General features: G+C 35.5%; 3 protein-coding genes across 3 annotated transcripts in view; 2 read left to right on the forward strand and 1 right to left on the reverse strand.

Annotated features, from left to right (window-relative positions):
• Positions 1-589: 589 nt before the first annotated feature.
• LOC115412462 (uncharacterized protein C7orf57 homolog) lies at positions 590-15,120 on the forward strand. The gene is made up of 8 exons (XM_030124991.1): positions 590-653; positions 856-902; positions 1,073-1,234; positions 2,811-2,907; positions 3,085-3,202; positions 4,379-4,458; positions 13,361-13,461; positions 14,823-15,120. Exons 1-8 carry the CDS (start codon positions 640-642, stop codon positions 14,828-14,830), a joined length of 627 nt encoding a protein of 208 aa, XP_029980851.1. The 5' UTR covers positions 590-639; the 3' UTR covers positions 14,831-15,120.
• Positions 15,121-15,649: 529 nt separating this feature from the next.
• upp2 (uridine phosphorylase 2) lies at positions 15,650-18,323 on the forward strand. Its single transcript, XM_030124990.1, has 7 exons — positions 15,650-15,705; positions 15,797-15,911; positions 16,005-16,163; positions 16,257-16,371; positions 17,275-17,484; positions 17,586-17,732; positions 18,027-18,323. The coding sequence occupies exons 1-7, from the start codon at positions 15,650-15,652 to the stop codon at positions 18,167-18,169; spliced, it is 945 nt and encodes a 314-aa protein (XP_029980850.1). The 3' UTR covers positions 18,170-18,323.
• A 756-nt stretch (positions 18,324-19,079) lies between these two features.
• The window catches only part of LOC115412463 (coiled-coil domain-containing protein 148-like), a 40,303-nt gene continuing 33,295 nt past the window's right edge, over positions 19,080-26,087 (reverse strand). The window contains exons 11-14 of the mRNA XM_030124992.1: positions 25,862-25,980; positions 22,616-22,733; positions 21,712-21,846; positions 19,080-19,520 (exon numbers count right to left, since the gene is read on the reverse strand). Of these exons, the coding sequence (XP_029980852.1) occupies positions 19,377-19,520; positions 21,712-21,846; positions 22,616-22,733; positions 25,862-25,980 (516 nt within the window). The 3' untranslated portion in view covers positions 19,080-19,376. The remainder of the gene's footprint in view (positions 19,521-21,711; positions 21,847-22,615; positions 22,734-25,861; positions 25,981-26,087) is intronic.

A 26,087-nucleotide genomic window follows, 5' to 3' on the forward strand; every position in this document is an offset into this window, starting at 1 on the left:
AAAACAGAAAAAAAACTTAAGAAAAGATGACGTTTTCAATGAAATATGTCATTAACTGAACATAAACCCAGTGTGTCCATCCACTGTCTTTGATCCAACTCCATGGGTTTTACTGGTGAATCACTGTTGTAGAAGATGACAGTGTTTCCATGGTAACTATGGAGCCTCTGAACATCCAAATGGGTCATATCTGATGACCATGAAAAGATGAATAACTGTATTTTACACCAATTATGTGAAAAATGATTAGATTAGTGGATCACCAGTTTAGATCAGTAGATGCTTTTGGTGGACGGTGGGCGTTTGGGTCTTTATGGGTTAAAACAGTATATATGTACAATAATTTTAGGGTTTTACACTCAGTTCACATACAAAATAAAAGTGATAAAAGTTGATTAAAGTGCTGATGGTAATTTAGATTCAAGAAAAAGTATAGGCTTTCACAATAACGGCTAGTGTGAGTGCAAGTCCACACAGAAACTAATCTACCGAATAGCTAATATAACTTATTAACCAACCAACTAGGTGGAGCAGCTGTTCTCCTGGGGAATGAAGCAACGCCGTTTCCATGGTAACGACGTCACAACTTCCAAACAGAGTCGGCGCTCCGAACCCTGCAGCCTCTCACTCTGCTGTAAAATGAGTAATTCTGAGTAAGTAAGACTACTTTTCACGCTACATAACCGCGATTAATCGAAGCTAAGTTCATGATCTGTTCTAATTTACGCCTTTTGGTTTCGTATTTGTGTCAGAACTGAGTTGAACCTTTAGTTTTGTTGGCGCTAATGTCTCGATCATAACCGCTATAGTGGGAGAGGTTGACGTTACATCGGATTTTGTTTTTCTTTCCTGTAGACAATCGTCAGTTCTCACCGATAATGAACCTCTTACGACAAAACCTGGTAAGTATAGTTGTTCACCATGCATTCCCACTGGTTTCTTGGAGCAGCCTGTGTTTTCATGATCAGGAGGGATGCTCTGCAGGATCAGGATGGGGGGATGTGATGTAGGAGCTCATGTAAAGTACAGTTTACAGCTTTTTGTCTTTTATTTTTCACTTTTATTGTTACAGATATAAAGATAGAGCCTAAAATTATCAATGGCCACATCTCCCAGATACCAGGACTGTCCCCTGTGGTGTCCCCCTCTGATGAGAGGGTCAAAGGTCGAAGAGTCGGAGTCCTAGACAGTGACTCTGAGTATGTCAAACTTGCAAAACAAGGCGGACATAAGGGTAGAGCCATCCTGTTACTATACACAGTACACACACACACACACACACACACACACAGTAAGCCCGGATAAGTTGAGTTTACTTTCAAAATTTGAGAAAAGTTGCCTCAAAAAAATAAGTAATGATAAATTAACTTTATAAGTACATTTAACTTAAAGTCTTTTGTAATATCAACTGCTTTGCATAGTTATTACACAAATAATTAAGTTCAGTGCACTAAATTCCAAGTTGATTTAACAAAAAAATACTAAAAGATTTTTAATATAAATTTGGAAAAAATTATGTGCACCTTAAATAACTCTGTCAATAAATTTAACAAAATACGGGAGTCTGTTTTCCAATTAGTGAATATGTTACCTGGCCTGGAACTGTAAATATATTTGAGTTGTTTATATTGTGATTGACCTGATTGATTGATTGACTGATTCTTTCTTTCTTTCTTTCTTTCTTTCTTTCTTTCTTTCTTTCTTTCTTTCTTTCTTTCTTTCTTTCTTTCTTTCTTTCTTTCTTTCTTTCTTTCTTTCTTTCTTTCTTTCTTTCTTTCTTTCTTTCTTTCTTTCTTTCTTTCTTTCCTTAAATGTACCAGAATTGCGAAATCTTGACTGTCTTGTTATGCATGTTTTGTTTGAATTACCTTTTTTTTTTTTAATGGGTTCTGCTTGTTTATCATGTGCTGTGTCAATCTTTGTATTATGAACTCATTACTTGAAATTATAAGTGTTATATTTGTTAAATTTTGAAAAGTTCTATAAATGTTGAAAAGCTCTATAAAGTTAATATATATATATATATATATATATATATATATATATATATATATATATATATATATATATATATACATATATTAAAAGATTTTAAGTCAAATGTACATAAAAAGTTCATTAATCATTACTTGGTTTTTTAAAGAACATTTAACTTAAAATCTTTTGTAATATCAACTGCTTTGCACAGTTATTACACAAATAATTAAGTTTAGTGCACTAAATTCCAAGTTGATTTAACTAAAAATATTAAAAGATTTTTAATATAAAGTTGGAAAAAAAATAGGTGCACCCTAAATAACTCTGTCAACAAATTTAACAAACTATGGGACCCTGTTTTACAATTAGTGAATTTGTTACCTGGCCTGGAACTGTAAATATATTTCAGTTGTTTATATTGTGATTGACCTGATTATTTATTTATTTATTTATTTACTTTCCTTAAATGTACCAGAATTGTGAAATCTTGACTGTCTTTTTTTTTTTTTTAATGGGTTCTGTTTGTTTATCATGTGCTGTGTCAATCTTTGTATTATGAACTCATTACTTGAAATTATAAATGTTAAATTTGTTAAATTTTGAAAAGTTGTATAAATGTTGAAAAGCTCTATAAAGTTAAAAAATGTATATATTAAAAGATTTTAAGTTAAATATACCCTAAAAAGTTCATTAATCATTACTCAGTTTTTTTCAAGGCAAGCAGTTTTCTCAATTTTTTAACGTAAACTCAACTTATCTGGCCTTACAGTGCACATCTGTACCAGTTGCATGCATTTATTTTGGTCTGTTTTTTTTTTCTTATTTTCGTTCAGGACTTTTGTGGCACGATGAATCCGTTACCTCCAAACCTATCTCCTATAAACCTCCAGCCTGGTTCTGTACGGCTTCAGAAGACATAAATAACCCAAGGTAACTTTTCTATCACTTATTTATCATAATGCAAACACCTGTGTGCTCCTACTACGCTCATATTTTCTCATCTCTTTAAAACCACTCACTACCTTTTTAACTTCTGCAACATTCATTTCCATTGTTATTATTTGCATTAAGTTAGTTTTCACAGCCTACATTCTGTTTTTCCAACAGTCTAATTAACAGTGAAGAGAAGAAAACCCCTCGAGCTTTTCAACGGCAAGAGCCCCCCTTTGGGAGTGATAATATGTCTGCTTGGGAGAGGGGTGGTAGCAGCAATGGCAAAGAGAAGGTAAACAAAACTGCCAAAGTCATGATGTTGTCAAGTATTTTAGCCACATTAACAACTTACTCCATTTAACCCTTTCATGCATAGTGGTCACTACAGTGGACAGTCGTTCAAAGGTGTTCTCTTGTATATTCATGGATTTTGTTGTTTCAGTTCCATATCAGCCAACACAGTGGACACTTCTCCATCATCACATACACTGCAATTCATACCATTACTGTAACTTTGCTGTTCTGGATAAACTTGATCTGCAGTAACATGTTTGAGTGTAAAAAAAAAAAACCTCTGCTAATTGTTATTAGACTGTAATTAACAGGGTTTTTTTTTTTTGTTGTTGTTGTTGCTTTTTTAAACAAAATGTTGTTGTTTTTTTCTCCATATTTTCTCCATGAAGTGAGTAATAACTAGTATTAGAGTGTGTTAAAATGTGAGAAAACATCAGATTAGCAGCATTAAACATGTTTTTATTTCATAGTTTTCACACAGTATATTAGTAAATACATGTTTTTTTGTTTCTAAAATTAAGCACATGGTATCCAGGTGAGCAGACATTTTTGTAACTCCATGAAAAATACATTCATAAAAAAAAGTCAATCGCATTGTTTTGTTTTTCGTTTTTTTTGTTTTTTTGTTTTTTTTTTTTTTGGGGGGGGGGCATGCCCTAAGAGGAATGAAAATCACTCAGGGAAAAAAATCTTGATTAAGATTCTCATAATTCATGCATGAAAGGGTTAATGTTCTTTATTAAAAAATGATTATGTGGTGATTCTGCAGTTTTAAGTTATTACATGTTTAAGTAGATTTAATTTGTGGTTTGTGTTCATCAAAATCAGAAGATGTAAGGGTGCAAAAATATTTTAATCTCCTGAGACCCAGCAATGCATTTTTGTCCTCTGTAGGGGACACGAGTTTCACAGCTTTACTTAAAAAAAAAAAAAAAGAAAAAAAAAAGAAAAAAGCTGTCCACTGCAGAGGACATTCCATAAAAAATGTATCTGAAAAAACTGTTGCATCATGCTGTTTCCAGTCAAGCCAATTATTTCATGTAAAAAAAAGCCAAACGTTTTACTTACTGGTTAAAGAAATTACTGGAAAAAGTCCAACTGAATTTGTGCGCATAAACACACAACATAACATCAGTACATATGACAACATGTGACTTTGTTTTGCTCCCTGCAGAACAACAATCTCCCTAACAGCGAGATGGAGAAGTTACAGACATCAGACCACTGTCGTGAGACCGGCAAATTCAGGAGGATGTAAGTCCTTTGGGTCACAAGATGGTGCTGTTGTTCTGTTACACACTCACTGAAGTTGGGTCGTAGTCTCAAGATGCCATTTGTGTCAAGACTCAGACAGTAAATTCCCAAAAGAACTGTGTATTTTTAGACAGGTTGTATTTATATTTCTTATATCGGTCATTCTGATATTTTCCTGTTTTTCCTATTTTATATATACTACTATACCATACATACTTGACCTTTAAAATCCCACAGGTCTCTCCATGATTCCATTCACACAAGATCAGAGTATTTTAACACATAAAGACCCAGTGGTACTTTTGTGGCAGTTCTTAAATGAATTTTGTTCTACATTTAACCTTTATGAAGCGATTTATCATCATTTATTATAATATTTGGTTTTTAATTATTGTTTGTATTTATTTTGAATCACAAAAAAACAAAAATAACATGTAAAAAAAGTTTTAAAAAGAAAGAAAGAAAGAAAGAAAGAAAGAAAGAAAGAAAGAAAGAAAGAAAGAAAGAAAGAAAGAAAAACAACCAAAAAGTATAAACTAAAAACTAAAAACATTTGAAAAGAGCAGGATGAAGTACAACTTGTGTAGTCTTGCCCCCTTACCCCATCTTTTTCTACTGATCACAAAATCCCATCTCAGTTCCTCAAAGTACAAATCTTACACATGTCAAAATAAATTGTAAACGATCCTGCACAAAACACAAAAAATATTCCACATATGAAAAATAAACTCTGTTCATTTCATACCAGTGTTTGACAAATCAAAATAAACTCTGTCCATTTCATAACTGCATTTCCTAACAGTGTTTGACATATCAAAATAAACTGCATTCATTTCATAGCCACATTACACATATAGATAGACTTCACTTCAAACATAAGTCGGCAAAAGAAATTCCAGATCCAAAAGGACACTCCAATATATGGAAATAAATCAACCAAAAAAGAAAACAAATATCACACAAATGTGCAGCAGTTTCACTGTGACTCCTCCACAACGCTCAGTGTCTGAAAAGGAACAGGAAGAAGTCGAGCCCACATTGTCCCGCCCCAATTCCACATGAGCTGGTCAGTCAGCCAATGGATACAGTCCATATTATCCTCTGTATTTTGAGTTTTGTTTAGTGTAAATCATGTATTTTCCTATATTTCATTTAAATGTTCATTAAACTTCACGGTAAATTCAAAGGTTATTATATAAAAACAGAGAAAATTGATGAAAAAACAACTTTTTTTTTTTTTTAGCAAAGATATCAATAACTGAACATATCCACTGTCATTGATCCAACTCCATGGGTTTTACTGTTGAATCAATGTTATAGAAGATGACGGTGTTTCCACAGTAACTACAGAGCCTCTGAATGTCCAAATGGGTCATATCTGACGACCATGAAAAGATGACAAAACACTAATTTTACTATCATATTTACATGTATTGATAGGATTTTAGATCAGTAGATGTTTTTGGTCAATGGTGGGCGTTTGGATCTTCATGCGTTAAAAGAAAAATCATTGAAACAAAAGAAAGATTTCCAGTTTTTCCATTAAAATCTGTCTAAAGAGAAAAAGTCAGTGGTCACATCATGTATGTTTCCTGGACTATTTCTTCCCATTCAGTGGCTTTTGGAGTCTAAACCCTAGTTAGTTACTTTTCTACTCCCTGATTATATAATTACCTCCACCAAGGAGGTTATGTTTTTGCCGGCGTTGGTTGGTCTGTTTGTCTGTGTGTCTGTGTGTCTGTGTGTCTGTCTGTGTGTCTGTGTGTCTGTCTGTTTGTCTGTTTGTCTGTCTGTGTGCAAGATAACTCAGAAAGTTATGGACGGATTTGGATGAAAATTTCAGGAAATGTTGATACTGGCACAAGGAACAAATGATTAAATTTTGGTGGTGATCGGGGGCAGGGGGCCCACGGGGGGGCCCACTGATCTGCCTTGGTGGAGGTCTGTGCTCTCCAAGTGCTTTTCTAGTTTGTAATAAGTAACATTTTCTCCAGGCCAGGTGGCACATTTCCTAAGTAAAGCACACTGTAACCAAATCCAACTCTCTGCCGATTAGCAATCTGGTCTCTTGCCACATCTATTCATTGCAAAAGAATTTTAGTGTGCCCCACCCCCCCAAAAAAATAAATAAATAACCTGCAGACATGTTGCCACACATTCTCCAACACTTACTACAGTCATGTTTCGGAGTTCTAACGAATCTTAGATGCAGATGTTCCCTCTGCAAACCACAACCTGAAATGTGACTAAACCTTTGTTGGAGGATATTTTGCAGTAGGATGCTTAATATTATCCAGTGCTTGATTTTATAATCCACTTCTGCAGGAAATTCTTTGCAATTTCAGTTACATGTGCTAAATATGTATAATAATCTACATATTATAATCTAAGCATTTCTATAGAAGATGTTTTCTCCTGGTATAGATTGCAGAGGTATTTTTTTATTTGACTTGATCTGAATCTCTCCATTTTGCATCATATTTATAATCACACCAGCAAACAAGGAAACACAACTCAACAAGTGGTGCCAAGCACAACAAACCCTGCCCCTCGCACATACAGTCGCAGAAAAAATTAATAGACCATCAAAAGTCATCATAAACAATGGTTATACAATCAAGTACTAACTCCTGTGTGTATCATGTGACTAAAACAGACAGAAAAGAAAACATGGAATCTCTAAAAGCACTGTTTTTGTCAGTACAATGCCATAGCTATTGATGTAAGAACTGAAGTGATTTTGGTTATTATCAAGAAAACCATGGAAAATGGATAGATCACAGGTGTGAAACATGCGGCCAGGGGGCCAAATCCGGCCCGCCAAAGGGTCCAGTGTGGCTCTTCGGATGAATTTGTGATATGCAAAAATGACACTGAAGATATTAACAATCAAGAATGTTAAAATCATTTTAGGTCAGTTCAATCTAAAGTGGGTCAGACCAGTAAAATACTATCATAATAGCCTATAAATAATGAAAACCATTTTTTTCTCTTTTGTTTTTGTGTAAAAACAGTAAAATTACACAAATGTTGACATTTACAGACTAGCCTTTTACAAAAAATGTGAATAACCTGAACAAAAATGTCTTAAGTATGTGGAATTTTAACAATATTCTGCCTGTTATTCAATGTTGTGTGTATTTGTAGATCCACTGTGATCTGTAAGTTGTCATTCACATGTATAAATGATAAACTAAGGCGTAATATTGTTAAAACTGCAATTATTTTTCTTAAGAACTTCCAGGTTGTTCATGTTTCTTCATGTTATGTTCAGCTGCAGTTCGTACATGTAAACATTTTCATTAAGGAATTTTACTTTTTTCACTCAAAAACAGAGAAAACATTGGAGTTGACATTATATGTCAGTTCTTATCCTGTGATTTATATTATTTTACTGGTCCGGCCCACTTCAGATCATATTAGGCTGCATGTGGCCCCTGAACTAAAATGAGTTTGACCCCCCTGGCCTAGATATCAGCTCTGAAATTAAACTCTTATGAGCTATTTTTGTTGTTATCATTATATTTGTCCAAACAAATGTACCTTTAGTTGAACCAAGCATTTTAAAATGAACAAGAAACTGAAGAAAACAAGGGTGGTCTAATTATTTTTTCCGTGATGACTTTTGTTATGATTTGGTGCTATATAAATAATATTTGGTTTGATTTGATTTGACTGTATTTGCCCATTATAAGTAAATGGGAAGATTTTAAAAATTCATTAAAAAAAAAAAAAAATTAACTTTGACCTACTGTTCCCAAAATGTAATGAAATCTATTCTGGGTAACTTGCAATCCATAAAGTCAATTTGGTACAAATATAACCAATAGTTTTGCTGTTACAGACATGTGAAATTTCACCCATTATAAATAAATGGGGAAAAAAACATTTTAAAAATTCATAAAAAATGTAAACTCTGACCTACTTTCCCCAAAATGTAATGACATCTATTCTGGGTCACTGGCAATCTATAAACCAAATTTGGTATGAATTCAACAAAAAATTTGCTGCTAGAGAGTTAATAACAAAGAAACAAACACACCGAACCAAAACCGATACCCCTTGCCTCCCCTTTGGTGGATGGGGTAATAATCTTCCTGGATTCATTCAGATAAAAAAAAAAGAAGAAGAAACTATGTTCTTTGGAATAACACAATCTCTACTAATAAATATGCAACAGTTTTTTTAGTTAATAATGCATAGATTTGTTCTTATTGAGTCTGTGCTGTTGTTTTCCGTTTCGACTGTGAATATATGTCAGACTGTTAGCATTTGCACTGCTGACTAATGTCTGAATTTGTAGCCACGTGCACAACAAACAGCTGTCCAGTGTTTGAACAGGTATAAGATGATGTTGTCTGACTTTTGAACATTAAACTTGTAGTTTATGTCTGTGTTTTGACGTTTAAGCTCAGATCTCCACCTGTCAGGGTCAGATGAACCAGCACACCCAGGGCGTTGGGTTCTGGACACTGGTGGACGTTCACCTGTTTGATTTGGCTCACAGCTGGTCTGCGCTGTCTGTTCCCTGCGTTGGGGAAAATGTCAAAAACCTCAAATGACTCAAGGACAGACGATTTAGATTAAAACGAGTCAACAGTTACTTCTGCACTTAGTGTTCCTGGTCTGTCAGAGTGACTACATACAGACAGTGACTTGTGCTTTTGTTCATCTCCTGACCCTTTTTTGGGGGGATATTATCTCTCAGATGTCAGGACAGCTATCGGCAAAACTTGTTTTTCATCATACTGAATAAAATTTATCACATGTTGTCATTGTTTCAGGAGACAAAAATAATATTAGTGTCTTTTACCACTGTTAAGAACATCACTGAGAAATGTGTATAAGCATAAACACTGACTGTAAGAGAACTTGGCTATTTTTTAAATAGACTTGCCTTCTTGAAAGATATGCTCTCATAATAAATAGGACAGAACTTAACACTTTTGTTAAAGCAATAAGTTCAATTATGTATAATACTATGTGCCTTACCAGCCACATTATTTTTTCCTGCCATGCACCGAGGTCATGGAATAATTGCCAAAAAGTTCTTAAACTAAAAACATTCCTATCCATTCAGGATTTTAACCCATAAAGATCCAGTGCTACTTTTGTGGCACTTCCCACATGAATTTTCCTCTAGATGTAACTTTTTTTTTAAATGATTTATTACCATCTTTTATAATATAGGCTAATCCTCTGTATTTTGCTTTTTTTCCCGTAAAAATCATATATTTTCTTGTATTTAATTTCCTGATCATGTACATGTTCATGGAAGCTCAGATTAAAGTTGAGGGCTGTTAAAAAAAAGAAAAAAACTGAAAAAAGTGACTTTTTAAACAAATATATCAATAACTGAACATTACTAGAAAAACACTCAGAGAGTGCAGACCTCCACCAAGGCAGATCAGTGGCCCCACCACCACCACCCCACCCCCGATCACCACCAAAATTTAATCATTTGGTCCTTGTGCCAGTATCAGCATTTCCTGAAATTTTTATCTAAATCCATCCATAACTTTTTGAGTTATCTTGCACACAGACAGACAGACAGACAGACAGACAAACAGACAGACAAACCAACGCTGGCAAAAACATAACCTCCTTGGCGGAGGTAAAAATAAGCATCTACAACCACTGTCAATGATCAAACTCCATAGGTTTTACTGGTGAACTAATTTTGTAGAAGATGACGGTGTTTCCATGGTAACTACAGAGCCTCTGAACATCCAAATGGGTCATATCTGATGACCATGAAAAGATGAGAAACAGCGTTTTACACCAATTATTGACATGGATTGATAATATTAGTGGATCAGAAGTTATTAAACATTTTAGATCAGTAGATGATTTGATCGCCAGTTGCTGTCTGGGTCTTTATGGGTTAAATGGGTTAAAGGAAAGTCAATGTTTTACTTGAAAGGCCATTGCGCTTGAATAACAGTTATTCTGTGTTAATGTTGATTTTGTACGGCTGCTACTTTGACCAGGTCCCCCTTGCAAAAGAGATTTCTGATCTCAGTGGGACTTCCTAGTTAAATAAAGGTAAATAAAACATTTATTAGGTACATCTGTTCAACCACACTTTATTGCAAGTATCTAATCCACCGGTCAAATGGTTGTAACTGAATGCATTTAGTCATGTAAACACAGTCGAGACAATCTTCTGAAGTTCAACCTGAGCATCAGAATGGGGAAGGAAGGTGATTTATGAGTGGTCTGAGTATTTCAGATTTTATGCACTACCATCTCTAGGGTTTACAGAGAATAGTCAGAGGGAGAGAAAATACACAGGGAGCAGAAGTTCTCAGAATGATAATGCCTTGTTGATGCCAGAGGTCAGAGGAGAGTGGTGAGACTGGTTTGATAGACAGGAAACAGCAACTCAATTTACCACTTGTTACAGCTGAGGTATGGAGAGGAGAATCAATAAATGCACAACATGTCAGACCTTAAAGCAGATGAGCTACAGCGGCAGCATTTAGACTCACTGGCCACTTTATTAGGTACACCCAGCGTCAATTAAGGTGTACCTAATAAAGCGGCCAGTGTACCTAATAAAGTGGCCACACAGCACCGATTAAGGTGTACCTAATAAAGTGGCCAGTGAAAGTAAATGCACATGTCAGACCTTAAAGCAGATGAGCTACAGCGGCGGCATTTAGACTCACTGGCCACTTCATTAGGTACACTCAGCGTCGATTAAGGTGTACCTAATAAAGTGGCCAGTGTACCTAATAAAGTGACCACGCAGCACCGATTAAGGTGTACCTAATAAAGTGGCCAGTGAAAGTAAATACAGCATATCATCGAAAGTTGAAAGTTTCACGATCAAAATTACCATCAGAGATTTAGAAAGAAAGAGAGAGAGAACAAAATACATGGTAAAAATAAAATGTTAATTACTCAGAAACTACTTATATGCATGCAAAGTTAAGAGGACAAGGACAAACATACTCTGTGCAGAAACAGAACTAAAACTCAAGCTGCAATGATAGCAGCTCCTACAAAAATACAACACAGTTTGTGTTAATTCTAATATTCCTGCATATCATCACTGTCGGGTGGAAACCTGTAAGTCCTTTTTTTTTATTTTGCCATAAAATGATTCTATTGGTCAGCCTTCACATTGGCCTGATGGTTTAATTAATATTTAACCCATGAAAAGTGTTGAAAACGACTTGTGACTACATCCATTCATTTATTTACAACACAGGTGTCAAACATGTGGCCTGGGGGCCAAAACCGGCCCACCAAAGGTTCCAACCCGGCCCACAGGATAAATTTGCAAAGTGCAGAAGATATTAACAGTCAAGGGCGTCGAACTCGAAAATAACAGCCTAATAATCTAGAAATTAGGACTCCAAATTTCCTTCTTGGTTTAATGTGAAAAAAAAAAATGACATTATGCCTTTAAAGAATGGCAACACCATTTTTTCCTCGTTGATTTATTGCAAAGAACATTAAATTCTGATATCCTTTAACAATAAAACATCAATAACCTGAACAAATATGAACAACCTGAAATGTCTAAAGAAAAATAAGTGATATTTAAACAATATTCTGCGTTCTTTTGCCTTGGTAGATCTGATCTGTAATGCACATGTAGAAATCATAAGTTGAGGCATAATATTGATCAAATTTCTCTTATTATTTCTTCTTATTTTCCTTCAGAAATTTCAGTTTTTTCAGGTTATTCACATCATTTTTGTTTGGAAAGTTTGTAAAATGTAAATGTTTTTCATTATTTAATGCTATTTTTTGCATTAAAAAATTTTGGATTTGTCATTATGTATAGGTTTTTATGCCATTATTTTACTGGTCCAGCCCACTGGAGATCAAATTGGGCAAGGCAAGTTTATTTGTATAGCACATTTCAGCAACAAGGCAATTCAAGGTACTTCACACAGGACACTGAAATACAACGACAGGGAAAAAGAAACACATGTAAAACATTATAAAAGAAACATGTAAAAGGTGATTAAAAACAGCAAGTAAGAAACAACACATAAAATCTAAAAATATAAAAACACACATGTATTAAAGCAAGAGTTGCAGTGCAGAGTTTCGGAAGAGAATATGAAATTTATAAAGTAAAGTCTTTTAGTCAAAGGCAGCAGTGAACAGGTGAGCCTTTAACCTGGACTTAAAAGAACTCAGACTCTCAGCAGACCTGATATTTTCTGGTAGTTTGTTCCAGATATACGGAGCATAGAAACTGAACGCTGATTCTCCATGTTCAGTTCTGAATGTTTAGGGCTGAATGTGGCCCCTGAAAGAAAATGAGTTTGACACCCCTGATTTAGAACATACATCGTTTTCCCAGTTTCCCAGTATGAGGTTTCCGCCCGACAGCGATAATATACAGGAATATTAGAATTAACACAAACTGTGTTTTGTATTTTTGCAGTAGCTGCTATCATTGCAGCTCAAGTTTTAGTTCTGTTTCTGCACTGAGTATGTTTGTCCTTGTCCTCTTAACTCTTTTCATGCATATAAGTAGTTTCTGAGTAATTAACATTTTATTTCTACTATGTTTTTTTTCTCTCTCTCTTTCTTTCTAAATCTCTGATGATAATTTCAATCATGAAACTTTCAATATGAATCTGTCAATCTATGATACTGTTTACTGTTATGTCACTGGAATATAGAGTTAAATATTATATTTGGTTGAAGGGGGATGATTTTGCAATTTCATGAGAAAACATGAGGAAGCCAATTGTTGACTCTGTGAGCTTGAAGTTTGTTTTAGAACACTTTGTTGGAAGGATTAAGGTTCACACTGAGTGGTTTAACTGTTTGCGCTGGTTAAACATAACTTCCATACAAAAACAACGTTTATAATTCCGGTAAAGATTTAGCAAAAAGCATAGAAACATCTTAACTTTGTATTTTCTTCCAGAGTTTTTGACAAGAAACCTGCTCCTGTGGACATGTCCAAGCTGCTGAGGTTCGGTTATGCAGAACAAGACGACAAACACACATCCACCGCTGATGTGTCCAGTACGTAGCTTTGTGTTTCCTACAGCAGTTTGATTTCTAATCTTCCAGGTCATCATAAATCATGTCCTTCATTGATTTTTCATTACACTCTCAAAATTCACCTCAAGAGTATTAAAAGGAAATGAAGCCAAGCTGTTGAGTGGTGTATCGATTTTAGGTGACTCAATATGTGGATGTATATAACGAGATGATGGCCACAAAATATGAGGAGCGAATATGTTACTGATCTATTCTGCGTCTTGACAATGAAAATTATGTGTGCCTAATAAAGTGGCCATCCAGCACCATTTAAGGTGAACCTAATAAAGTGGCCAGTGAAAGTAAATGCAGCATATCGTCACCGTTAGGCAGAAATCTGTAAGTTAATTGTTTATCTTTTTCTTTTTTTTTTTGGCCGTAAAACAATCCTAATGGTCAGCCTTCATACTGGCCTGACAGTTTTAGAAATATTTAACCAGTGAAAAGTGTTGAAAACGGCTTGTGACTATACTGTAAAAAATGAGTGTAGAATTAACACCAAAAAGTTGTAAAATTGCAACATAAAAAAACTGGAAGTGACAATACAATGCAAAGTTCTTTATTTGAAAAAATTTTTGTGTTAACGATTAAATCAAATATAGCTGTAGTTTTTACAGGAAGAGTATGTGAACAAAACCAGATTTGTATGTAGGAATTATGTATTTCTATTGTTTTATTGTTGAAATAATGGCATATTTGCTTTTTTGCTTTTTAGTAAAAAAAAGTTATAAAAAAGTAAACCTTTAACAATGTAACATTTTAAATTTGTAGATTAATGGGTTGGTAGAGCGGTTCGTTCAATAACCAAAGGGTTGGTGGTTCGAATCCTGGCTCTGACTGTCCATATGTCAGAGTGTCCATGGAAGACACTGAAGCTTAAATTGCTCCCAGTAGGACCTGGTGGTTTTGGAAAGCCCTTTGGACACCATGAAGGTGTACAAAATGTGCTAAATAAATATGGTCCATTTAAATCCAGAGTTAAATCTACATGTTTAAAATGTTAAATCTACATGTTACTCCGTAAATATGTTTACAGTTGGATGTGTTTTTTACAGTATTGTTCTGGTAACCACAGCTGCCAGTTTTTTGCTGTAAAAACAACAGGATTTTTTTAACAGTGTACATCTCTTCACTCCATTCATTTATTTAGAATATACATAGTTTTAATGAGATGATGGCCACAAAATATGAAGAGTGACTATGTCACTGATTTATTCTGCGTCTCGACAATGAAAATGCTGAACAATTCACAATTCTTAAGAATGATACATCAGCAAGCGATTAAATAAATAAATTCCTTGTTTTTTTGTTGACTGATGTTGGCTTTGCTTGTTCTATTTCAGCGGATTAGAAGACTGGGAAATGGAGCCAGGTGTACAAACTGAAATTCTTAGAACGGCGTCTGACGTTTTCAGCGATTTTCTTTACCCATTCATGCTGAGCACATCGACCCTGTTGTGTTATCAAGTCAAATACGCTACAGTACCATAGACAAGTGAAGCTGCTTCCCTGAATTAAAGCCGGGATATTTTATTTATTGCTAGAGATCCACTGTTAACTGCATTCTGCACTGTAAATGAAGAGACGCTGGTTATGTCTTATGTTTTTTTTTTGCTTTTTTTGTGACTGTATCTCTTCAAAAGGTGGCTCTCCGGATGGAAGTGTGATGGTGCAAATAAATGAAAGTGACTCAAAGTTTTTCATCAGTGGTTTTTCTTTTATCTTACAGTGCGGTGGTCTGTCATGACACACCAGCTAGAGGTTATCTCCGTGTCATTGGAAACAGCTGTACAGTATGTCATAATACATGACTCAGATTAGTTATTGTTCAGATGAACTGCAGCTCCAGGTTTACTCATTACAGGAGTCTACGTCACATGGCTTGTTTTGATTGCTTTAGATATGGTTTTCTTTTAGCGGGTACACTTGACACGTTGTTCATTCATCCTGACGTGACCGACGCTGCTCTGTTTATTTATTATTTTTTTTCTTTCGTGAGAGCAAAAGACAGACAGTACTCCTCTCTTTGGAACCAATGAGAAGCGAGGTCAGAGGTCAACACGATATAAGCTCTGCTGTAAGACACATCGCTTAGTCGAACAACTGAAACAAGCGTTTGGAACTTTTGTAACGAATCAGCTTTTTAAAGACTTGATTTTCTATAGCAGCCATGGCTCCTATTCTACTAAACTGTATGGGAAATGACAGAAATACTGAGTACATCAAGTAAGTAAAAAGCTAATTCTTTTGGGTCACATATACTGTACTTATGGTTTTTTAATCAGTGCATTAACATCCTGCTTTTAATCCTTCTTAGAGAACAAGTCCAGGTGAAAAACCCCTACTTGGATACCATGGAGGAGGACATTCTATATCACTTCAGCTTGAGTACCAAGACTCACAACCTCCCAGAAATGTTTGGAGATATTAAGGTTTGTGAAATAAGACGAGATTAAATCAAATGGATTAGTGGGCCATAAATCCAGAAACCTAATTCAACGGTCTTTCTTCTGTGTTTTCTTTAGTTTGTGTGCGTTGGCGGCAGTGCAAATCGTATGAAGGCTTTTGCACAGTTCATGCACAATGAACTGGAACTGCCCGGAAACCCAGAGGACATTAGAGATATCTGTGAAGGAACCGACCGCTACTGTATGTTCAAAGTGGGACCAGTGCTCTCTATAAGTGTAAGCGTTCAATCATGATATTTATGTGTTTTTCTAACCCAGGCTTTGGTTATTTCGCATTTCGATAATTTCCATTCATTGTGTGCGTTGCAGCATGGTATGGGCGTCCCTTCCATCTCCATCATGCTGCATGAGCTCATTAAACTGCTGCACCACGCACAGTGTCGTGACGTGGTCCTCTTCCGCCTTGGAACATCCGGTGGAGTGGGTAAGAACATTAATATTATTCTTTTTTTTTTTTTATTCAAATGTTTATTGTGAACAGTCTTATAAGATATACAAGACATCAACTATACAAAGTACACTGTTCTCTTTTTTTTTTTAAAGAAGAGAAAAGAAAGGGGTATCAATAATGATCATTAAAAGGAGGAGAGAAAGAGAGAGAGTGAAAAAAAGGGCAGTATAAGTAAATTTAAAAAGTATGTAAAAATGGATGGTAACAATTATATTAACAAGCCTGTACATTTGGCCAACCACACTTTCAGGAAACAAGACAAAAAACAGAAAAAAAAAGGGGGATGCATAAATACATTTATATGTCTATACACAAACCAAGGCATCATTCATAGTCATAATACAAAGAGAGAAGACGAAAGGAAAAAAAAAAAAAAAAAGAGCCTAACAGTGCACATGTACATTTAATATTAAGATATTCAGGTACAAAAGGCAACCATGAACATAAGAGTAGCACAGAAAAAAAAAAAAAAATCCTTGAGGGGAGAGAGTTAGTACCATCTTCTGTGTTCAGTCAAAGTCAGGTTTGCTAAGGTTAAATATGTAATCCAAGGCGCCCAACATTTTATAAATTTCTCTTGTTCGAGCCGTAAAGAAAATGTGAGTTTTTCCATCACAAAAGTTTCGTGGATCACGGTTATCCAGTTTTTGAGTGTAGAAGCTTCAGTAGACATCCATCTCTCGCTTTCTTACTTGCTAAACAATACTGTAGGACATTAAATATATATTTGCGAGACGAACCCAAAACATCTGGTCTCAAGCCCAAATATACAGTTTCAAATTTGAATAGGAAAACATTAATAATATTCTAATGTTTTTAGGAGAAACTTTAAGGCCTTTAAGTCATGTTTAAATCCGTACTTGGTGTCGTCTCCAGGTCTGGCTCCAGGGACTGTGGTAGTCACGGATAAGGCAGTGGACTACTCCTTCCAGCCCCAGTTTGAGCAGGTGGTTCTGGGTAAAGTCATCACCAGGAGTACTGAGCTGGATGAGGGAGTGGCCAGTGAGCTCCTACAGTGCTCCTCTGAACTTCCAAATCTGCCAGCGGTGATCGGAAACACAATGTGCACCCATGATTTCTACGAAGGTATCAAAAAAAACCAGCATCTAAACCTCACATTTGTCATTCACTTAGACTTACTTTACATAGATCCATGTCCTGACAAATCCTGGGTTTGGTCCACATAGGTCAGGGCCGCCTTGACGGGGCTCTGTGCTCCTTCTCTCATGAAGAAAAGCTGGAGTATCTGAGGAAAGCTTACGAGGCCGGAGTGAGGAACATTGAAATGGAGTCCACTGTTTTTGCCGCTATGTGCCGAGTCTGTGGCCTTAAAGGTATTATTTATCACACAATGCATTACGTAACCTTCTGTCCCTGATACACCTGCATCACCTATTTTTCTATCTATTCTTGTATTTTATTCCTTTATTTTGTTTTTATTTATTCTTCTGTACAGCACTTTGGTCCACTGCGGTTGTTTTCAAGTGCTTTACAAATAAAGTTGGATTGGATATAATGCTTAGATAATAAACTAACAAAATAACCCAAGAACAAGCTCCATCTACTATACAGAATAAGCTTTTGAATGAGCTTTATTAAACAACTGGTGATTTTTTTTGTCTCTGCAGCGGCTGTGATTTGCGTTACATTGCTGAACCGCTTTGACGGAGACCAGATCACTGCTCCTCATGATGTTCTGGTTGAGTACCAGCAAAGACCTCAAGTCCTCGTGTCCCACTTCATTAAGAAACGTCTGGGACAGATCGTCTAAGACCCCCTACCGCTCCCACCACAACCTCAACCTCCCTAAATAACTGTGGATATGTATATATATATACTGTACTTACCATGTCGATATGTGTATTAGAGAGTTATTTAAAACATTTTTCAGATTTGTATGATTTCTTTGATCAGAGTAAACTATTATGTAGCATATATACTGTATATTAAAGTATTGTATATTGTAATATTTAACACTTCAGTGCTTGTGTGTTGTAAAGGTAATTGTCAAAATAAAGTTTTCTGTATGTTTCTATACATTTTTGCTTTCTGAATATCTGATGGTCTGACTGTTTGTCTGCATTGAGGAGATAATGAACCTCTATATTCTGACTGTAATCCAAGCTGACATCTTCAAATAATTATCATTTCGGTTTAATGATGTTTCCAGTTGCAGAAGTGTGGGACTTATATGTCAGATGTACAACTTGTGTATGCCTTCTTGTTTTTATAGTTTTTACTTTTGTGATGAGAAAGATATTATTTCTTTCCACTTGCTTGTTGCAATGTATTTTAGTGATAAATGTGCTGTTACATACAAATAAACATAAATTACATTAAGTATCTGCTTATAGAAGCTTGTTTATGTAAATGCAAACACAAGAACAGTAATATAAACAGGCAATAAATAAGAAAATATGCAAAGAGGTAATTTCGGTTGACATATGCGTTCATTAAATCTGATACTGTGCTTGTTATGAGGTTCTGTGTGTGTTATGAGTTTGAAACTAACAATAAAGGTTAATAATTGTAAATACAGTATCACTTTTATCACTTTGTGCTTTATACTGTTTTGTGTCAAACAGTAAAAACTGTCCAACTGTGATTATTACATATTCAGGTCAGGATCATTTATATGCAGAGAAAAAAAAAAGATAACAACATTATACTTCATGTTTTTATCACAGAGTAGACAACAAATACTGTATTTATTTGTTATTAGTCAATTACATTACTGCTTTCTTTAAAAATAGAGCTGTGTGCAATGGCTGTGTGTTATGAAACTGCCCTTAAGCATCTGTTGGTACACCAGAGTGAACTTAGGAGTTCCCATCAGAGGAGTTACTTATTAACAAATACATTACTTAAGAATTACACTTGCTTCAGAGTTTTTGGTTGTTTTTTACAATGCACATAAATGCTCCACAGGAGGCTTGAAGTAAACTGTTAACATAAAATGTAATGTTAGGTGAACATAATCAGAATTTAAGTATGGATTTGGTATCTCGCCGTGGAGACTTAGGGGGTTTAATAACAGACAGAACCTCTTTGGCGTACTGGCTCTGGTGTAAACCGGCTTCCCGCAGAGCCTGCTCAACCCGAACTCTGGGATCAGACACAATCTGGGAAACAAATGCAGAAAATTCCACTGTAAATAATACATTTGCAAGTGCACACACTCCAGATTATCATTGTTTATTTTTTTTACAAGACTAACGTCTACTCCTTCCAGGTTTGGTATTTGAGGAGGACATTTACATAGACAATCATCAGACATGGCCTGTGTTACACAACAACCCAGGACTGACTTTTCTACAGATATGACCAAACATCAAACACACACCCAAGCACATCAGGACACCAACCTGTGAGATCAAGGCTATGGGTAAAGGTCTCTAAAACAAGAACAAACAATATTTGACCAGCCAACCCACTTGCATAATTCCTTTCTGTCAAATGTCACTGGTCACTCTCACATAAGTTAGATAAGAGGTTGAGGAGGCCTCGTAGGTCCATAATATGTAGAGCAGGGGTGTCAAATATACGTGGGCCAAAACAGGCCAGACAAAAGGGTCCAATCCAGTATGAGGGAGGAATTTGTGAAATGCATTAATTACACTGAAGATATTAACAGTCAAAGGTGTCGAAGTCATTTTAGTTCAGGAACACATACTGCCCAATTCAACCTCAAGTGGATCAGACCAGTAACGTACTGTCACTAGCACGATGAACTGTGAGGATCCACGGGTTCTAGATGTGGTAGGACTGATGCTGTTGTGGATTTGTGCATGCTGTAGCGCACAGGTGTCAAACATGCGGCCCGGGGGCCAAATCCGGCCCGCCAAAGGGTCTGGTCCGGCCCTTGGGATGAATTTGTTAAATGCAAAAATTACACTGAAGATATTAACAATCCTTCTAGTTCAGGTTCCACATTCAGACCAATTCAATCTCAAGTGGGTCAAACCAGTAAAAGGCTTTCATAATAACATATAAATAATGACAACTCCAAATTTTCCCTTTGTAAATGTAAATATTTTCATGTATTTACACTAAAACAAAGTATAATTTCGCAAAAAGTGTGAATAACCTGAACAAATATGAACAACCTGAAATGTCTTAAGAGAAGTAAGTACAATTTTAACAATGTTCTGCCTGTTACTAAATGTTTTGTGTGTTTGTAGATCCACTGTGATCTGTAAGTTATAATATACGTGTGTAAATGATAAACTGAGGCAGAATATTGTTAAAATACACTTATTTTTTCAGTTTGTTCATTGTCATTCATACTGTTTGAAAAGAGAGTTTGTAGATGTAAACCTTTTCCTAATGTAAATTTACTTTTTTCACTCTTAAACATAGAGAAAAATTTGGTGTTGACATTATTTGTATATTGTTATTTTATTGGTTCAGCCCACTTCAGATCAAATTTGGCTGAATGTGGCCCCTGAACTAGAATGAGTTTGACACCCCTGCTGTAGCGCATTTGTCCAGCGGTCACCACCAAAGCGTTCTGGCCATAGCAACATGACTGTAAGGCTACTGTATTCCAAAATTACTAATATCTCCAAAAATATTGATCCTATCAACTTCACATTTTCGCTACTGTCTTCTGTGACCAAAAATACATTAATATGCCAAACTGCAGCAGTCAGCTCTTTCTGGATTTTGTGTGATTTCCAAGACACACACCCACACACATGCATGCACACAGAGGCCACTTGGCTTTTATAATACAGAATAATAATAATAATAATCTATAAATAATAACAACTCCAATTTTTTCTCTTTGTTGTAGTGTCAAAAAAATCACATGAAAATATTTGCATTTGCAATCTATTCTTTCACAAAAAAAAATGCGACCAACATGAAATGTCTGAAGAGCACTTTTAACAATATTCTGCCTATTCCTAAATGTTTTGTGTCTTTGTAGATTCACTGTGATCTGTATGTTGTTATGCACATGTGTAAATGATCAGCTGAGACATAACATTATTAAAATTGTGATAATTCTTCTTAAGGAATTTTAGGTTGTTTGTGGTTTTCCATGTTATTCACATTTTTTAAAGGATACTTTGTCAATGTAAACATTTTCATAATATAATTTTACTTTTTTTACTCTAAGACATATAGAAAAGTTTGGAGTTGTTATTATTTATAGGTTATTATTTTACTGGTTTGGCCCATTTGAGATCATTTTTGGCTGTATTTGATACACATAGGAAGAGGGTCGTAGCCAAATGACCATACATGATGATCAGCAGTGTTTTTGTAATCAAACAAACATATTGAAGGCTTGTAGATATTAAACCTCACCTGTGTGTCAGTGTATGTGTTTATACTGTACAGAGGCTTTTGGAGATCCAAATCTTCCATATTCACATGTCGACTCCTCCAAGCCTCGGTGTCTGCCATCACCCTCTGTGGGTCAGCATCCACCACCACCTTAACCTACAACCAAGGTTGTTATCGTTAACGAAAACTAACGAAATGACGAAAACTAGAATTGTAAAAACATTTTCGTTAACTGAAATAAATAAAACTATAATTAAAAGAAGAAAAAAAAACATAATTAACTGAAACTGTATTGTGTGTTTACAAAACTAAAACGTATAAAAATTAAGGATAAAATTCCCTTCGTTTTCATCTTTGTCAATGTTGGACTGATATGAAATTGATTTATTTCCCTCAAGCAATTTTATCTGCTGGCACCATATGATATTTAACAGTCCGTCACTTGTGGTTTCCAGTCGTCTTCTGGTCCCCACTCTACCTGGAAACATGGAGACTAAAGTTGGGAGAAAGCAGCAGAGTCCTGTCTGGGATTTATTTGAATACGACAGAGAAGAAGAGAAAAATATTTTTAAAAAAATAAAACTAAATTAAAACTAAACAATTAGAAAAAAGCGAAAACTAATAAAAACTAGCAAACTTGCTCTAAAAACTAATTAAAACTAACTGAATTGGAGGAAAAAAAGTCAAAATTAAATAAAACTAAACTATAATGAAACATCCAAAACTATTAGAACCTTGCCTACAATAACAGAAAAATAGTTCATACAGTGATAAAACATAACTTTTAGCTTTTCGCTTATTGCCAAAAGGTGGCAGTGATAGCCTTTGCTCATAATTTTGGATCTTCTCTTCCCTCATGGGTCATTTCAGACTGACAGAGCAAATCGGTGTGTCTGATTGAGTTAAGAGCAATTAACCGATCCACCTGGTTTCTGAGCGCTTCCAGACGTTTCTGTCTCTCTTCTTCATCTCTCTGACGCTCGACCTCTCGCGCCTCTCTCTCCTCCCTGCGTCGCTGTAACATCTCTGCCCGAAACATCACCCTAGGGGGAGCAGAGAAGGTGAGGAGGCATCACACCTTAACAGCCCCTCTCTTCCTCTGCCATGACCAGCATTACCTATCGCTCCACACACAGCGGGCCTTCAGGCTTCGGAGGGATTTATGGAGCTTTTATGGAGAGTGTAGCTCTTCTGCCATCATCTGTTTTTTTTTTATTATTATTATCTCCTCTGCAGCCCCTCATGATACCTGCCCCCATCCCCGCCGGAGTTCATTCCCACGGCCAGTGTCAGCACCATTATGCTGATAATGATAGCGGCCTGTGTGAGTGTGTTCCGGCGTATCACACCACAGAGAACCTGCACCGTGTCCAAGTGCACAAAATAGGTCAAGAAGAAGATGTCAATTACGGAGGCTCAGACAATACTAATGTTCTAATAAATGACTTTTTGTTCAGTTCATGATGTAACCTTAAGTTGCCTCGTTTTCTAAATGCACCAGAACGTTGCAATACAAATAAGTTATGTTTTGTGTGATTGCTGTTGTTGTTTACTTTGTTGTGGATTCATTTGTGTTGCCTTCAAGGATTTATGTATGTATGTACTTATGTATGTATTTACCTTTGTGGTATGTCAATATGGGTGTGTATGTGTGTGTATGTGAGGATAATAAGTGAGGTTAATTATTCACAAAAGATCCAAGGGACTGGATTTTTCATATATTCTGCTGATAGGAAGCTAAAGGATAGACTGTTGTGTGGAGAAGGGGTGGGATTAAATAAGTTACACTTCCTCCCACTCCTTTTCAAATGTGCAAATGAAGTCATACTTTGTTTTCATATACAGGGTGACCCAAAAAAATGGGAATTTTTGAAGTGCGTATTGGCAGACATGAGCAAGTGGCAGCACTGCGAGACAGTGACCTTGAGCAACTAAACACACCCCCATTTTAGTTACCATGGATCAGTGGAACGGGCAACAGCGTGCGTTAGCCATAAAAATGTTTTATAAAAACAGTGATTTTTCTTGTGGGGCTATCTCAAGAGTAAAGTGTACACGACTCGACCAAGAACTCTGGATGAGTTAAAACAGAGAATTCAGGATGAAATTCACAGTATCCCAGCTGAGATGTTGCAGCGGTCCATGAGGAATCTCAACAGCAGATTTCAAGAATGCATTCGTACAGGAGGGCGCCATCTACAGGAAGTAATTTTTAAAAAATGAAAATTCCATCATTGTTTCTTAAATGGCATGTTTTAAGGTTTCAATTACTATGAATAAAATATTTTTCTTCCATCACTCTTGGTTTTATTGGATTGTTAAAAAGTTCCCGTTTTTTTGAGTCACCCTGTTTAGCTTGGGTTTTTTTCTGTGATTCTTACTACCTGTTTTATTTCGAAGGACGAAATAAGATTACTTTGTTTTGTCACATATTCGAAATAAACTAAACCAAGCCAATATTGTACCTGTCTTTTAAAGCTAAATTGAAAACGTATCTATTTAAGGAAGGTTATAATTGTTGATGATTTGATATTTTAAAAATCTGTCCATTTCTGCTGCAGCGGTCTGAGATTCTCTGAATGAAAAGTGCATTATAAATAAAGTCTATTATTATTATTATTATTTTTATTATTATTATTAACTGTAATTTTAAGTCATCTAGAGCTTAACAGCCACCAGCAACTAAAAGCATCTGCTGATATAAAATGTTTCATAACTTTTGCACCACTAATCTCATCAATACGCTTAAATAACTCAGGTAAAATGCAGTTTCTCAGCTTTTCAGCAGCATTGCGCATGACTTATTTGAACATTCAGAGGCTCAGAATCAGAATTTCCTTTTTTCGTCATGTATCTTCAAATAATACAAGGAATTTTACTTTGTTTTTTAAAAACTATGCTCCCTCTGCACAACGCAGTAAAGTAAAACACCATAGTGAACATGGAAACTGTCATCTTCTGCAACACTGATTCATTAATAAAACCCCTGCAGTTTAGAAAAGACAGTGGTTGTAGATATTTATCTTTGATATATTAAGTTAATGATATATTTTGCAGAAAAAGTCCCTTTTTTCAGTTTTCTCTGTTCTGATATAGTGAATGAATGCAGAATATACTCTGAGGTTTTATGAACATCTACATGATCAAGTAACTGAATACAGGAAAATACCTGATTTTCTTTTTTTCTAACTTATATTTTATTAATTTTAAAAGAACAGCAACAAAATGAAAACATGACAACATGAACATGTGTGGGTAGCACAGTCTTACCAATTATTTTGCTTATATAATGTCCATTTTTTCCCTCTTTTTGTTCATTTGTGGTTCTTTTAAGTCTCAATCTGTGTTAGTTTTTCCATTAGAAATATGTCCTCGATCGTAGTTACCCATTGATCCTTTGATGGCACGTTCATCTTCCCCCATTTCCTTGTTATACTTTTTTTTTTGCAGCTATCAACATCACCTTTACCAAATGTTTATCGTATTCACGTATAGTGCCACCACCAAAGTTGCACAAATAAAGAATTTCAGGTTTCTTTAGAATTGTGTACCCTAATACTTGACATAAGACATTGTAGATCATTTCCCAATATTCTGAAAGTTTTGAACATTTCCAGAAAACATGAGAATGGTCAACATCCATCTCCCCGTATTCTCTCCGACATTCCTGATCCCTCTGTAACTGTTTACTTTTAAACTTGGGTGTAATAAAAAAATCTTACAAGGTTTTTCCACACAAATTCCCTCCATGTCCGAGAGCTGGCAGTTGTATGATGTAATTTTCACATGTTTAGCCAATCTATATCATCAATTTCTACGTCAAATTCTCTTTCCCATTTTACTTTTACATAGTAAGTTGTTTGCTTATCAAGATTTATTAAGGCTTTATATAATGCTGAGATTATCTTAATATTGCTGTCTTTATATGCTAGGAAAATACTTGATTTTCACTGAAAAAATGCAAAATGCAGTGTATAATATTACACTAAATGGACACAAATCACTTAGGAAAGGTCAAATGTAGAGAAAAAATGATTTGGAAGTCGCCATAAATATAGTTCTACATCTTTAATTTAATGAATATGATTGGATGTACTGTACTTGCTAACAGAAAAATGTGCTCCAAAACGGTTCAGTGTTACATCTGAACGTCCCATGATGCAACACTCACCTGTCCTTATCCCGCCTCGCCTGTTTTTCCATGATGCTCCTCAGTTTAGCGAGTCTCTCCTGATCCCTCTGCTCCGTCTCCTCCCTCCTCTTCTTCTGCTTTAAATAAAACTGCCTCACCTGGGGGAAATCAATTTACAAAGAACAACAACAACAAAAAAGTTAACAACAGCGAGAACACTAGCCCCTATACTCGCACTAATTTGACTGCAGCCGAACTCTTAAGG

This window comes from Sphaeramia orbicularis, chromosome 21 (assembly GCF_902148855.1).
Source record: "Sphaeramia orbicularis chromosome 21, fSphaOr1.1, whole genome shotgun sequence".
Classification (NCBI taxonomy): Eukaryota; Metazoa; Chordata; class Actinopteri; order Kurtiformes; family Apogonidae; genus Sphaeramia; species Sphaeramia orbicularis.